This window comes from Phyllopteryx taeniolatus, chromosome 4 (assembly GCF_024500385.1).
Source record: "Phyllopteryx taeniolatus isolate TA_2022b chromosome 4, UOR_Ptae_1.2, whole genome shotgun sequence".
Classification (NCBI taxonomy): Eukaryota; Metazoa; Chordata; class Actinopteri; order Syngnathiformes; family Syngnathidae; genus Phyllopteryx; species Phyllopteryx taeniolatus.
Window position 1 is genome coordinate 4051411 of NC_084505.1, and position 16772 is coordinate 4068182.

A 16772-nucleotide genomic window follows, 5' to 3' on the forward strand; every position below is an offset into this window, starting at 1 on the left:
ATATGTTTAGCATAGTTCTAGACTTGCTTCATATGTGAAGTGCCTTAAGATGACTTCTGTTATGAATTAACACTACAATACAGTGGGTACGGCAAGTATTCAGACCCCCGAAAATGTTTTCACACTCTGTTATATTGTAGCCATTTGCTAAAATCATCCATCCATCCATTTTCTGAGCCGCTTATCCTCACAAGGGTCGCGGGAGTGCTGGAGCCTATCCCAGCTATTATTGGGCAGGAGGCAGGGTACACCCTGAACTGGTTGCCAGCCAATCGCAGGGCACACATAAACAAACAACCATTTGCACTCACATTCACACCTACGGGAAATTTAGAGTCTTCAATTAACCTACCATGCATCTTTTTCGGATGTGGGAGGAAACCGGAGTGCCCGGAGAAAACCCACGCAGGCAAGGGGAGAGCATGCAAATTCCATACACAGGTGGGGCCGGGGATTGAACCCCAGTCCTCAGAACTGTGAGGCAGACGCTCTAACCAGTCGTTCCACCGTTCCGCCCTTGCTAAAATAATTTAAGTAAAAAAATTTCCTCATTAATGTACACACAGCACAGAATTGTTGAAATTTTTGCAGATTTATTTAAAAAAGAAACATTTAAATATCACAGCCATGAGTATTCAGAGCCTTTCCTCGGTATTTAGTAGAAGCACCCTTTTGAGCTAATACACCCATGAGTGTTTTTGGGAATGATGCTGATGTGTTTTTAACACCAGGATGCAACCAGTCCTGTCCTTTCAGCTGAAAAACACCCCCAGAGCATGATACTGCCACCACCATGCTTCACTGTTGGAACTATATTGGACAGGTGATGAGCAGTGCCTGGTTTTCGCTTAGAATTAAGGCCAAAATGTTCTATCTTGGTCTCATCAGACCAGATAATCTTATTTCTCACAATCTTGGAGTCCTTCAGGTGTTTTTTTAAATTTTTTTTAGCAAAAACCATGCAGGCTTTCATGTGTCTTGCACTGAGGAGAGGCTTCCGTCGGGCCACTTTGCCATAAAGCCCCGACTGGTGGAGGGCAGCAGTGATGCTGGACTTTCTAGAACTTTCTCCCATCTCCCGACTCCATTTCTGGAGCTCAACCACAGTGATCTTTGGGTTATTTTTTACCTCTCTCACCAAGGCTCTTCTCCCCCGATTGCTCAGTTTGGCCGGACGGCCAGGTCTTGGAAGGGTTCTGGTCGTCCAAAATGTCTTCCATTTAAGGATTATGGAGGCCACTGTGCTCTTAGGAACCTTAAGTCCAGCAGATATTTTTTAATAACCATGGCCAGATCTGTGCCTTGCCAGAATTGTCTCTCAGCTCTTCAGGCAGTTCCTCTGAGCTCATGATTCTCATTTGCTCTGATATGCACTGTGAGCTGTGAGGTCTTAAATCGACAGGTGTGGCTTTCCTAATCATGTCCAATCAGTATAATCAAATACAGCTGGACTCCAGTGAAGGTATAGAAACATCTCAAGGATGATCAGAATAAATGGACAGCACCCGAGTTAAAGAGGTGTCACAGCAAAGGGTCTGAATTCATATGGCTCTGATATTTTAGTTTTCTTTTTAATAAATCTGCAAAAATTTCAACAATTCATTTTTTTTTTTCTGTCAATATGGGGTGCTGTGTGTACATTGAGGGGGGAAAATGAACTTCAACGATTTTAGGAAATGGCTGAGATATAACAAAGAGTTAAAAATTGACGGGGATCTGAATACTTTCCGTACCCGCTGTACATATTGACTTTGTTACATTAAACGGAACAACTTTCATATTTGTGTTCAAGATGTCAGACCAAGAGTGTTGCCACCTGAAAGAGAACGTTTATTGATTTAGCATTAATCCAGAAGAAATACACACACATCAGGCGGCAGCATAATTTTGCGTAAGAAGGAAATGGCATTGATCAGCTGTTCCTCTCTTTACACAATTTGAATTTATTTTGCTGGCCTACAAGGTTTTACAATCTTAAATTTTAAGTGTATTTGGTTCACAGTATTGTTCTGAAATATTATGTTGGGAAATTGGGCTCAACTGATATTGTGTACCTGTACAGCCTCTTCTGACTCTACGGCACAGACATAAAAACACTGCTGGCAAGTTGGTCCTACCATTATACCAGCTTGGTAATGCTACACAACATTTGTTGGGGAATACAGCAGTGCTTTCTAAATCGTCTACCCACCTGCAGTGAAGCAGCATGCTCATCTGGAGCCAAATTATAGGTGTCCCTTGTCAGTCAGAAAAAAAAAACAAAATCAACAAGGTCAAGTCTTAAAATGCTTGACTTGCTGTATACCAAATACACACAATCCATTAGAACAGTGCAGATAGCAGGTTGACAGAACTGCATCTCTTAATTCAGGAATGGGGGAAACACGACAGAAGACAGGCTAAAGTTTTGATTATTACTCTGAAGAGTAACACCTTGATGCACTCAAGTGGTAAAGCACAGTACAATGAGAGAATGTTACTCAGTACACAGAAACATAAATAAATTATATTGCACAAAATGACACGGGGGGGGAACCTGGTTATCATTATCTGTTGATGTAAACATATTTTGTTCTTGTTTAAGGTTGTGACTCCTACAGGTTACATTACAGTAAAATAGCATGGTTTGTTATTTTATACAACTAAATGGCCAGCACAATGTCTTTCCAATGTTAAAACTACATGACAAATGTTTGATATTAATTTTACCTCTTTCTGCGTTGTTTATATGAAGACTATGATGACCAAACACAAGTCTGACTTCAGACTCTATTTCCCAACACAGAAGGCCGCTATAGCTTATATGGCTTCACTATAACATGATTACAGAAGCAAGTGTCAAAAAGAAATTTGAATTAACCTGTTAATGGAGCAGCAGCTTCCTTACCATAATGTAAAAAGCTCTCATGAGGTTTGTATCATGCAATATTTCAATCAGCTTGCATGAAATGTATAACGGCCCCATAGTAAAAGTGCATTTCTTAAAGTACAAATGACAGCGAATTAGCGCACAACTTTTGGATAGAAATAAAAAAGCCTTTCTGGTCTTAAATATGACAAAGCATAAAATACCTTTGTCAATAAAAAAAAACAATGCAAATTTAAAATAATAAATTAATGCGAACAGAGCAGTTTTGCAGTCTTCTTCTATTTTGTTTTGTAAGTTTTGAGTCAGCCAGTAGTGAAGTCTAACACGTACGTCTCCGGGTCCTTGCACTCTTCCCCAGCGCTGGATGATCGGCTGCTGAGGTCAGCCACGCCTGACTCCAGGTCGCTGCTGATAGAGATGTCATCTGTGTTGAGGTGCTTGACTTGGATGGTCTGGCCTAGAGGCAGACTGAGAGCAGGGTCCTTCACCTTAGCATTCTGATTGGCCGGTACAAAGCTCCTGTGGTCCTGTGCGGGGCTGGTGACTGGGATTGTGTATGTGGTGGTGGGGTCCGGTCCACAGTGTCTCTGCTGCACGTGCGGAGTTCTCCTTTTAACCACAACTTTCTCCCACATTATTGGCTTCCCTGTTAGCACAGTTATCCTCTGCATAAGAAAAAAATGAGAAATCCTCTTTATTTACTCATCACTGATTAATCAGTGAAATCCCTAAGATACTTTCCTTAGTTTTGTGTCAGTAGTCAAAGTTGGGAAATGTGTGAAACTCTGGGAGAACATTAGTTTAGTGATCCGTTTTGTTATTAAAGTGCCAATACTGCTGTTATGGTTTGTATTTAGAAATGTTCAAAAGTACATATAGACAGTTGTTTAGTGTAACTGAGTTCTTGCACTTTCATAAAACGTCTCAAAGAAGTTATGATGTACTGTAACAAGTAGAACTAGCGAAAAGATTTGTAGTGGTGTCATGAGTGTTCTGTGTGTTGTATGCCTTCTCTGGAGCCCGGGTGGTGGTGAGCGTTTCCTCCTGGTGGTACCTCCTGGTGATTGGTCAGTTCCTCCTCCAGCTGCTGGGACTCCTCCCTCACAGCAGACAGCAAGTCTGCAGGTGACTGGTAAGGAGGCGTCGACCGCTCCACGTAGTTGTAGAGTCCCTTCCACATTCTATAAAAAGGAGAAGTAGGGAGTAGTACAGGTGGTAGTTGGTCATCTTTTAGGACATTTGCTTTGAGGCCAAAGGGCATGGGTTTGAGTCCTGCTGCGGACAAAAATGTAAAAATGGCAACTAGGTGGAGAAATGATAGTCTGCTCACTGGAAATCTGACATCTTTCCTTGCATTACTGCATGTGTGTGATTTAGTGTGGTGCACAACACAAAAATATACAACTGATTGTAAATTCAATTCCCCCTGAAGGGATTATAATCAGTATAAATACAACTTCAAAAAAGCCATCTTTTAGAAAGTCGAAAGTAAATTCTTGGAGTAGATACATGTTGAATTAAAAAATGAACTCCATGAAATTCCTGTATAATAATTATTACTAGTTATATTCACTTTTTGTACAGTTCTCAACTGAGAGTACATGCTGCAGTGACTTACTTAAAACAGTAGGGGGTGGTGTTAGGTCTCAGGACACCCTGACACTGACTCTGCTCGGCCTTGTACAATGGATTGGTAAAGTCCGCTCTATCCTTCCACAGCTGAGGCCACACAGAATGACTCCGCTCATGAAGCCTGACACACACACACACACACACACACACACAACACTGAGGCTGAGCGGCAATTATTTGGATGAATTCAAATGAAATATACTGAATCTCTTGGGATATAATACAGTACAGCATCCATGTGGAGGACCAGACAAAGTACGACTCATAGACCCTTTATGACGATAAATATAAATGGACCTATGTTTCCCTTGGCCGGATGTGGGTCACCGGTGGAGTCAGGTCTGGAGGTGGGGCTCAAAGGCGAGCGCCTTGTGGGCAGCCCTGCACCCATGGGCCTGGCCGGCCGGGCACAGCCTGAAGAGGCAACATGGGTCCTCTTTCCCATGGGCTCACAACCGGTGCGAGGGGCCAAAGGGGTCGGGTGCATTGTGAGCTGGGTGGGGCCGAAGGTGGTCCGTCCCGGCTACAGATGCTGGCTCTAGGGATGTGGAATGTCACCTCTCTGGCAGGGAAAGAGGTCAAGCTGGTGTGTACGGTTGAGAAGTTCCAATTATATATAGTTGAGCTCACCATCACACACAGCTTGGGCTTCGGTACCAGTCTTCTTAAGAGGGGTTGGACTCTTTTCCACTCTGGAGTTGCCCATAGTGGGAGGCGGCGAGCAGGTGTGGGCATACTTAATGAATGAATTCGATGATCGACTTTGTGGTCGTGTCATGGGACTTGCGGCCGCATGTTATGAACACTGAGGTGAAGAGACGGACGGAGCTGTCAACCAATCACCACCTTGTGCTGAGTTGACTCCGTTGGTGGGGGTAGATGCTGTTGAGAACGTCTGGCAGAGTCCGCTGTCAGAAGGAGATTCATCTCCCACCTCCAACAGAACTTCGTCCACGTCCTGGGATAGGCGGGGGACATTGATTGCTGTGTGGACCCTGTTCCATGCCTCCATTTTTTGAGGCGGCCGACCGAAGCTGTGGCCGTAAGGTTGTTGGTGCCTGTCGTGGCTGCAATCCCCGAACCCGTTGATGGACACCAGCGTCAAGCTGAACAAGAAGTCCTAGAAGGCCTTTATGGCCTGTGAGACTACGGAAAGTCTCGCTGATGGGTACCGGCTGGCCAAGCGGAACTCAGCTTTGATGGTCACTGAGGAAAAAATTTGGGCGTGGGAGGAGTTCCGTAAGGCCATAGAGAACGACCTCTGGACGGCTTTGAGGAAATTTCGGTCCACCAGCATCTCAGGAGGGGGAAGCAGGTCACCATCAACATTGTATATTGTGGGGACGGTAATATTGTGAGTCGGTGGGCCGAATACGTCGAAGACCTCCTTAATTCCACCAACACACCTTCACATGAGGAAGCAGAGTCTACTGGACTCTGAGGTGGGTTCTTCTATTTCAGGTTGAGGTCACCAAGGTGGTTAAAAAGCTCCTTGGTGGAGGGGCCCCGGGGGTGGATGAGATCCGCTCTGAGTTCCTAAAGGCTCTGGATGTTGTGGGGGTGTCCTGGATCGCATGTCACGCCTTTGCAACATCGCGTGGACATCAGGCACAGTGCCTCTGGATTGGCAGACAGTGGTGGTGGTCCCCCTTTTTAAGAAGGGGGACTGGAGGGTGTGTTCCAACTAGGGTTGGAAACGATAAATCGATCCGACCCGATATCCGTTCGGAAAGGCGAGCGATACGACTGTTTTGGTAGCAGAGTAGACTATCGATACAAAATCCGGCAGGAATCTTTAGATATGTCGGTTGCAGGGCTGCGGACTGGATATCGCGAGGCTAGGAATTGGTTGCCTGAAGGTCTATGGTTTTCATCTTGTAAAACGAGTGCGAGAGGTCTTGCGCTGTCTTCTACAGGTAACGTTATGCTTACAACCAAACACAGCAGTGCTGGATACTAGTGACGCTACAAGTTTAACTACATTTCTTCGTAGCGCCACTATTTCAACATCAAATAGGTTTTCAGTAGTCAAGCTACTTTCATGGTCACAGCGATAGCAAAGTAGCATTCCGCATGTGTTTTAAACATTGAATGCGACGTAACCTTACGGACCTCATCTCAAGTCCGCCGTCGACACACACATATACATATATATATATATATACATACATATATATATATATACACATACATATATATATATACACATATATATATATACACACACATATATACATACACACACACATATATACACACACATCGGCTGAAATAAGTATTTAACACGTCACCATTTTTCTCACACATATATTTCCAAAGGTGCTATTGACATGAAGATTTCACCAGATGTTGGGAACAACCAAGTAACCCATACAAAGAAAGTAGAACAAATTAGCTCAGAAATTAAGCTGTGTGTAGTAATGTGAAATGACACACATTTTGGCCCATTCCTCCACACAAGCAGTCTTCAAATCTTGAAGGTTCCGTGGGCTTCTTTTATGGACCTTGAGTTTCAGATTGGAGATATAAGAGCCAAGAGCCAAGGTGGCTGTGAAGCGCTTCAAAAAGACCTGGAATTAGCAGGTACTGTTGTCACAAGGAAAAGAGTGAATAATGCACTCTGCCACCATGGCCTGTATGCATGCTCACCAAGACCTCATTGCTAAAAAAAAAAGCATGTCAAAGCTCATTTAAAGTTTGCTGAACAACAACAAGTACTGGGAGAATATAGTCTGGTCTGATGAGAGCAAAATTTAACTCTTTGGATACCATAATGGGCACGGTGGCCGACTGGTTAGCGCGTCAGCCTCACAGTTCTGAGGACTGGGGTTCAATCCCCGGCTCCGCCTGTGTGGAGTATGCATGTTCTCCCCGTGCCTGCGTGGGTTTTCTCCGGGCACTCCGGTTTCCTCCCACATCCCAAAAACATGCATTAATTGGAGACTCTAAATTCCCCGTAGGTGTGACTGCGAGTGCGAATGGTTGTTTGTTTGTATGTGCCCTGCAATTGGCTGGCAACCAGTTCTGGGTGTACCCCGCCTCCTGCCCGATGATAGCTGGGATAGGCTCCAGCATGCCCGCGAACCTAGTGAGGAGAAGCAGTTCAGAAAATGGATTGATGGATGGATGGATGGATACCATAATGCACACCACGTTTGGAGGAGAAATGGCACTGCACATCACCCTAAAAACAGCATACCAACAGTGAAGTTCGAAGGCGGGAACATGATGGTGTGGGGCTGCTTTTCAGCAAATGGTACTGGTACACTTCACCTTAATTAAGGAAGGGTGAATGGGCAAATGTACAGAGACATTCTTGACAAAAATATGCTGCTATCTACGAGGATGATGAAAATGAAAAAAGGGTGGACATTACAGCAGGATAATGATCCAAAACATACTGCCAAGGACACTCTCAATTGGTTTCAAAGAATAAAAATAAAGCTGCTAGAATGGCCCAATCACCTGACTTGAATCCAATCGAGAAATCCCTGGAAAGAACTGAAGAAAGAAAGAACAAGGTGCATAAAAGAAGCCCACGGAACCATCAAGATTTGAAGACTGCTTGTGTGGCGAAATGGGCCAAAATCACACCAGACCAATGCATGCGACTAGTTTCTCCATACAGAAGGCGTCTTGAAGCTGTCATTGCAAACAAAGGCTTTTGTACAAAGTATTAAATAAACACCAGTTGGTGTGTTCAATACCTTTTCCCTGTGTCATTTCACATTATTACACACACCTTAATTTCTGAGCTAATTTGTTCTACTTTGTTTGTATGTATGGGTTACTTGGATTGTTCCCAACATCTGGTGAAATTTTCATGTCAATAGCACCTTTGGATATATATGTAGTGAGAAAAATGGTGACATGGTTAAATACTTATTTCAGTCCCAGTATTCCTTGAATCTTTGTTGTGTGCCATCTTAAGTTTAGAGACCTTCTTCAGCGCCTGAAACTACAGGTTTATCAGTTGGTACTTGACCCTGCTGGAGTATGTGCATTGTATTCTTACCTCATACCCTTGCGTTCCTTCTGACAGTTGCCCAGGAAGGTCCCATAATGGCAGGAGTAGACGTGTGTGTGTATAGCAATAAGGAAGCACTCGTTAAACTCAAAGGCACATGGAAACTGCTGAGACAGCTGCCACACACATTCCAAGAACTGATCAATAACTGGGGACACCTCTTTAGGATCGCCATCCAAGTGGGCATACCTAAAGAATTAAATGCAAATGTTCTCTTAACTGTTGGAACTAACATGAATTTCTGTACAGGAAATAAGCATCCATCCATCAATCTTCTATTCTGTTTAACCTGTTCAGGGTTGCTTTTGCAGGAGAAGGCTTCTACAGCACTCACGCCACGTCCTTGTAACAGTATTTAAGCACCTGATTGGCTGCATAACATGTGATGTACGACATCAGAAGAAATGCACTGATTGGCTGACTTGCCTACGTGACTGTGCAAGTGACCAAAATGCGACTTCGCCATTCAATGGGGAAATGTCTACAAAATTGCGCCGGCTGTAAATGCTTACGAGGGGTGTACGTTAATCACTCAATAAAAAATAGTATTGATAACTAATGGGAATTGCCGGACAGACACATCATCGCCACTTCCAATGCACGTCGCCGGTCTGAGCAACGCTTTGCAATCGATCGAGACATGCCCCTCGTGTAACGCGAGCAAGCGAGGCTCTGCGGATGTATGTTGAGAAACCTCACTCCCCAATCCTTAAAAAGGGTGCTGGCAGCTGAGCGAGCGGCCCGGGCTTTTAGCTCAGCGGTCAGCGCACTCAATTTACAACTAATGACACGGTGGGGGCCCCAGTATGGCTGGACGGCGCAGGATCGCCACAGTTACACTCGCGCAGCGGTAGACCTCCAGTCCGCTCAACCCACATCATGGCTGCAACCACGTTGCAAATGAGACAAGTTGGCTTGGCATTTATAAACGCAGGTAGGATGGACACATACTTTTCTTTCCACTCTTCTTTGTAATTCCTACAAAGTTTAAAATGTTCCTCAATTTCAGCATCCAAAATCAGACGTTCATAGGATTTCGACACAATTGACGTGAAGAACTATTGTTATTCTTGTTTTCTGTGACGTTTGATGTAAAGCTGACAATTAGTTCTCGACGTGGTCAGGAATGAACGACAGAAAGTTAGCCGGTTTGATATTCGCCGAACATTCCATTCTCACACGCTCATAGTTGGCCTCATAACTACATTTTCCACTATATAAACGGAACGGAAGATGAATGAATGAATGAATGAATCACATGTAGTATGTGGAGGACCATTTCGGAAACTCTCTGTAAATAAAAAAAATAAAAATACAGCTGGATTTGTTGTCACTACAAATATATACGCAACAACGGTGCTTGATTCTATATTTGGCTTACTGTCTGTGTTAGGGACAGTCTACACATTGCAGGAATGAGAATTAATACCAGCCTGTAGCAAATTCATTTATTTAAAAGTAATAAGTTCATTAAATTACATTTGTGTACATGATATAATAGCATAAATGATAAAGGGTTTTTTTTAGTAGAAAAAGCAGGGTTTGCCTGATGAAAATGTAATTTTCACCCACAATTGAATTGTCAGGAAAAATTTGGCCCGAGGTCTTAGTTGCCGACCCCTGCTCTGAATTGCCCATAGGTATGACTGTAAGTGTGAATGATTGTCTGTCTGTGCCCTATGATTGGCTGATGACCAGTCCAGGGTGTACCCTGCCTCTTGTCCAAAGTCGACTGCGATAGGCTCCAGTTCCCACGCGACCTTAATGAGGACAAGAGGTTGAAAATAGATGGATGGATGCATGGATTTTGGTACACTCGTATTTGTCATTGCCACAACGACCCACATGTTAATATTCTCAGTAAACCTTTTAGCTAGTTACTTTATGTATGAGTTAGTGTATCTTACTTACGTTTTGGCTTTTCTGTATTGTATTTAAAAAAAAAACAATACAATGCAATTATAACTTGTGATCTTGTGTTAGTGTGTTGTCAACCTTTACCAGTTACAGACCTGTGGGAGAACTTGTGACCAAACGAAACCCAGTCTCTTTCTATCAGAGCCTAAACGAGAAGAGGAAAAAGTGTATATATGACGAAGAACAATGAAAATACATCAACCAAATCCAGGTACATGGCATATCACATTGCAGGGGTGATGCTTCCACCACCTACCAGCAGATAAGAGCAGAAGAAAATGAAACACAGTGATCTTAGAACTAAAAATTGTGTGTGTGTGTGTGTGTTTACCATCATTCCTTTGATGGTTCGATAAAATGGGTCCAACAGTACACTGGCAACAGAACAGGCCTGAGCTGTCCGATCCCAGCCATCTGAACAGTGGACCAACACACTGACCCCTTCATCAGCCACTGCCTGAAAATACGTAATTCTATACATTTATGTGTCAAAAACTACCAGCTGCCTTAACCACTATGTTCAACCAGATTTAGGTTTGTAATGATAACATACTGTCACTTCAACCCCCATTGTAAAGTGAAATGTGTTTGACACTTCACCCACATTGCCCATTGAATGAATGTGGTTGGATGTTTGTTGGTGGTGGTCGGAGGGGTCGTAGGCGCAGAATAGCAGCCACCCTTCCGTCAGACAGCCCCAGGGCAGCTGTGGCTACACAAGTACTGTAATTTCTCGTGTATAATGCGCATTTTCGCTCAAAAAAAGTCAGTAGTGTGCAATAGACATAGGTATCGGGGCAAATGGAAAAAAACTTTCACATTTTATAAATGTATGCCGCCATCTAGTGGTTATGAAAAAGCTGTACACCGCCACCTAGTGGTTATAAAAAAAAGTGTAGCCTACACTTTCATTCCAATATGACAGGGGCTACGTATGACTGCAAATATGTAGTTGTGCTCATAAGTTTACATATCCTGGCAGAATTTGTGAAATATTGTTTTTTTTTTTTTTTTTAATATGACTGAAAAGCAACCATCATTAGTTTTTTTATGGTTATGTTTTGTTTAATGATAATGTTTTTCTGAAATGCTTGACCGTTTAATTTGAATCCCATCCATCCATCCATTTTCTCCCGCTTATCCGAGGTCGGGTCGCGGGGGCAGCAGCTTTAGCAGGGACGCCCAGACTTCCCTCTCCCCAGCCACTTCCTCCAGCTCTTCCGGGGGGATCCCGAGGTGTTCCCAGGCCAGCCGAAGGATGTAGTCTCTCCAGCCCCATTAAAATAAAATTAAATGTGTTTCGTCTGGTCCTTCATGTTTTCTTTTCGTACCCAGCTTACAAATTCCGCCTGGGTAATCAAATATATGAGCACAACTGTGTGTTTTCTAATTTACAAAATAAAAGTAGGGCTGTGAATTAAAAAAAAAGAGCAAGTAAATTAAAAAAAGGATTACATGCTCAAATAAAGCACTTAACTTCAGAATAATTGAAAAAAATAAAAAAATACAGATAATACTTCATGTTTTGATCATATGGGTAGAAGCAAAATCATGCATTTTAAAAATGCATTATACATAGGGAGAAGGTGTTTCCACTTTGGAGGTGCGCATTATACACGAGAAATTACAGTAGCTTAACACCACCAGGTGTGATTGTGGAATGAATGAATAATGTGTGTAATTGTAAAGCATCTTTGAACGTTGACAAAAGCATAAGTTAGCAAAAGTGTAATGCAATATTATTATGATGTGTTTTTAATCAATTGTATACCTAGCATACTGTCTATACTGAAGTGAACCAAGTGTTACTTTACAGTGTTTATGAAGTAAGCAGATACCTTAGCAATGAAGACTCCAGCATCGAGAATAGCTTTAATGTGTTTCAGCCAACCAGAGTTTTCCAGACCCCAGAGGAAGTCAGTCATTGATGCAGATCGCATTTCGCCCACTGCATGGAAGACAGAAGGAAATTCACATACAGGCACATGCATACATGCCAAAATACACTGAACAAAAATATAAACGCAACACTTTTGTTTTGCTCCCATTTTTTTGTGAGCTGGACTCAAAGATCTAAAACTTTTTGTACATACACAAAAGGCCATTTCCCTCAAATATTGCTCACAAATCTATCTAAATCTGTGTTAGTGAGCATTTCTCCTTTGTCGAGATAATCCATCCCACCTCACAGGTGTGGCATATCAAGATGCTGATTAGACAGCATGATAATTGCACAGGTGTGCCTTAGGCTGGCCACAATAAAAGGTTTTTGCTTTATGACCAAGTTTTGCTTTATTGTGGGGTTCTGGGGGGGGGGGGCACAAAACCAGTCAGTATCTGGTGTGACCACCATTTGCCTCACGCAGTTGCCTCACGCAGTTGATCAGATTGTTGATTGTGACCTGTGGAATGTTGGTCCACTCATCTTTAATGGCTGTGTGAAGTTGCTCCATATTGGCAGGAACTGGAACACGCCGTCATATACGCCGATCCAGAGCATCCCAAACATGCTCAAGGTGTGACATGTCCAGGGAGTATGCTGGGCATGCAAGAACTCTGATGTTTTTAGCTTCCAGGAATTGTGTACAGATCCTTGCAACATGGGGCCGTGCATTATAATGCTGCAACATGAGGTGATGGTCGTGGATGAATGGCACAACAATGGGCCTCAGGATCTCGTCACGGTATCTCTGTGCATTCAGAATGCCATCAATAAAATGCACCTGTGTTCATTTCCCATAACATACGCCTGCCCATACTATAACCCCACCACCACCATACGCCACTCGATCCACAACGTTGACATAAGCAAATCACTCACCCACACGACACCAGACATGCGGTCTCCCATCTGCCCTGAACAGTGAAAACAGAGATTTATCCGTGAAGACCACACCTCTCCAACGTGCCAGACGCCATCAAATGTGAGCATTCACCCACTCAAGTTTGTTACGACGACAAACTGCAGTCAGGTCGAGACCCCGATGAGGACGACGAGATTGCAGATGAACTTCCCTGAGACGGTTTCTGACATTTTGTGCAGAAATTCTTTGGTTATGCAAACAGATTGTTGCAGCAGCTGTCCAGGTGGCTGGTCTCAGATGATCTTGGAGGTGGAACATGCTGGATGTGGAGGTCCTGGGCTGGTGTGATTACAAGTGGTCTGCAGTTGTGAGGCCGGTTGGATGTACTGCCAAATTGTCTGAAATGCCTTTGCAGACAGCTTATAGTAGAGAAATGAACATTCAATTTACGGGCAACAGCTCTGGTGGACATTCCTGCAGTCAGCATGCCAATTGCATGCTCCCTCAGAACTTGTGACATGTGTGGCATTGTGCTGTGTGACAAAACTGCACATTTCAAAGTTTTAGTGTGGGCAGCCTATGGCACACCCATGCAATAACCATGCCGTCTAATCAGCATCTTGATATGCCACACCTGTGAGGTGGGATGGATTATCTCAACAAAGGAGAAACGCTCACTAACACAGATTTAGACATATTTGCGAACAATATTTGAGGGAAATGGCCTTTTGTTTATGTAGAAAAAGTTTTAGATCTTTGAGTCCAGGTCACGAAAAATGGGAGTAAAAACAAAACTGTTGCATTTATATTTTTGTTCAGTGTAGTTGATCCTCTTCAAATAATTGCTTAGGGTCATTTCATTCACAAACAAAAGCTGCTTTCACACTGGGTTCCTGGTAAATTGGTGCATCATAGGCATAATAGTAACAGTAAAGCCAGCATTTCCTGGACTTTTCCTTAGCACGTTCACACAGCTGATTAGGCTTAGAACAATGACATAATTCGATGCGACAGCCACAACTGCATTTAACACAAAGGGGTGTGGGTAGTGAATCTCTGGTGTTAGACTTCATACTTTGCCTGCAGCTGGTAGCCTTCTGCTTCGGTTATGCCTCTGATACTACATTGGAAGCTGGCAAATTCCCAAGCCAACCACCCACACCACATCAATACTTTATAGACAGGCTAGAAAACCATGAATCCAGGAAGAAGAAGAAAAAAACGATATGGCCAGGATATAAGGGACAAAAGCCTTATTTACCATCAATCATTTTCTGTTGGCTGTTCCTCATCACATGAATATTTTCTATGCCAATGAAGTGAAGCTTGATGTTGGTGTAATGGTCCTCATTCTCATAGCCTTTACCGGCAGCTCTGTTTGCCATGGCATTCAGCTGGACACACGTTCATAAAGAGCATCATACAATGGCAATAATAAAACTCATTTTAAATAGCTATGTCTCTCTGAAGTTCTCAGGTATGTAGTGTGAGGTGAGTAATGAGAGTGTCACCTTAGGCCTCGTATCCACCACATAAATGTAGGCGCTTCCAGGGTTGGATTTCATCACAGCTTGCAGCATCAACTCATCCTCCTGACAACGTCCACTGAAGCCCGACAGTGGTTGACTACACCGGCACACTGCAGCCTAAATGGCAATGAAACATCAACATCTTACTTTAAATATTAGATTCACATACTTCATTATGTTTGTCTGAAACACTGACCAGTGTGTCATGGTGAAAGTACGACAGAGCAGGAAATCGTCCTCGGCTCCTGAACCTTGAGCTGCCCAGAATGACGGTAGGTGTGGCTGACTTCGGAATAAATAGCTCTGATGGATACGTTTCACATATCTGGGAAAAAAGACCTCGAATATTATTTTACTCAGCATTATTCACCGACTCCCAAATACACATTGCTTCTTTTTATAAAGCTGGCTCATGGGGGAACTAGTCCAAGTTTGTTGCATCTATACATTGAATGGTGAATGAAGAAACAGATATAAAAGCAGTCAGTCACTCAGGTCAGTGGAAAAGGAACAGCTACTACAATAGCAGAGACACGGCACTGTTGCCATACCACGTTTTGGAGGGTAGTGTATTTTTAATTGTATCCGAGTTAGACATTTTCACATGACTGCATCGTGCATATAAGAGAGTGGTTGCTTTAACTATCTTCTCTTTGAACTATCTACTGTAAAGAGGGCTATTGCATTCTTGGGACCGTTTGCTTACCCAGCAGGTTTCCCCCGCTGTTTACGGGACAATAATTTCTCTGGTTAAGACAGGAGGTGGGCCATAAAATGGGACTGCCATTATAATATCCAAGATAACGATTACCATTTGTACAGTGGAGGAGGCTTAAATCTAGTTTGGCACCACATGAACCCCCAGGGATATGGTTAATTTATGGATGAGAGACCCACCTTGTGGACAGAACTGACACCAACTATAGGTAAGAGGAGGAGCGCTGTCATTCAAATCCACCCAGCAGATCAATCAAGCCTAGGGGTGGTCTTTGAGAGTACGCCCACAGATACAAGACTATAAATTTGTGACCCAGAATTTCTGGCGGGCGTTTTGCTAATCTGACTCTGAAAACACCTGTTATGACATAGGCTTCTCAATAAACCTAATCTAGCCCAAAAGCCTGTGTCTCAAAGTATTCCTTTATTCCTGTTCGACGGAAGAGCAGTTAATCCGGGTGGATGGCGCTAAAATACACCCATGGAAATCCACCACATTTGGCTCTTTACTGTGGTTACCAATCATCTTCACTGCAGCCCTGTCTCGGTTTTCACGCCGGCTATGAGGTGAGCGTTTTCTCACATTTGAATCTGGCGGCCGTGCGGTGTTACCGAAAGCGGGTTCCATATGTGGTAATGCATGGACTTGAGTGGGACTTTGGGTACTTCGAGTGAATTTGTTATTCTTTAAGTTTTAAGAATAATAGGGGTGATTGGATGCCCTCTTATTTTGATAAAAAATGAGAAAAAGAACAGAGAAAAATAAGATAAACGTGTCAATTGTTAATGAACGTTCCATAAAGACATGGAACAAGTTTGGCAAAAAACCTGTGGCCAGGTATAAATTTTGAAATTAGTAAGAAAGTTCCATAAGGATGTGGAAGAAGTCCAGCGAGAAACCTGCTGAGGTACAAATTTATAGAGACAGACAAAGAGGAAGTGTGTTAAGATTAAGTGTTTATGTTTGGCTTACAACCTGGCTAGGTTACTAAATTTGGTACGTGCGAGGAAGAATGCACTGTGAGAAGAAGACGTCAAGACCGGTTGTCCGAGAAAAAAGACAGCTTCACATGGTCAAGTTACTACAGCGACGACCTGTGGGAGGGCAAGTTATCATGGATCCAGACAAATGACACTTGTGTCTAGGTGGAAGTGATAATGCCATTAATAAACCTTGGGGTTCGATTCTTATCGATTAGTAATTTTTGGCTAGTCAGAGTAGATCGTCAAAAAGCTGTGAGGAAATTTGAGTTAAGGCCTCTTCATTCTCCCGCACT

General features: G+C 43.2%; 1 protein-coding gene across 6 annotated transcripts in view; it reads right to left on the reverse strand.

Annotated features, from left to right (window-relative positions):
• Positions 1-1809: 1809 nt before the first annotated feature.
• Positions 1810-16772, reverse strand: part of mtmr7b (myotubularin related protein 7b) — a 35362-nt gene continuing 20399 nt past the window's right edge. For 3 of the 6 annotated variants that reach the window (XM_061772099.1, XM_061772100.1, XM_061772101.1), the window contains 10 exons: positions 14975-15103; positions 14761-14895; positions 14511-14643; positions 12284-12393; positions 10777-10902; positions 10541-10590; positions 8517-8717; positions 4488-4622; positions 3924-4050; positions 1810-3534 (listed from right to left, as the gene is read on the reverse strand). In XM_061772099.1, the coding sequence (XP_061628083.1) occupies positions 3172-3534; positions 3924-4050; positions 4488-4622; positions 8517-8717; positions 10541-10590; positions 10777-10902; positions 12284-12393; positions 14511-14643; positions 14761-14895; positions 14975-15103 (1509 nt within the window). In that variant the 3' untranslated portion in view covers positions 1810-3171. Of the gene's footprint in view, positions 3535-3877; positions 4051-4487; positions 4623-8516; positions 8718-10540; positions 10591-10776; positions 10903-12283; positions 12394-14510; positions 14644-14760; positions 14896-14974; positions 15104-16772 lie in introns of all 6 variants that reach the window. The other 3 variants (XR_009788341.1, XM_061772102.1, XM_061772103.1) reach the window with 3 other exon arrangements.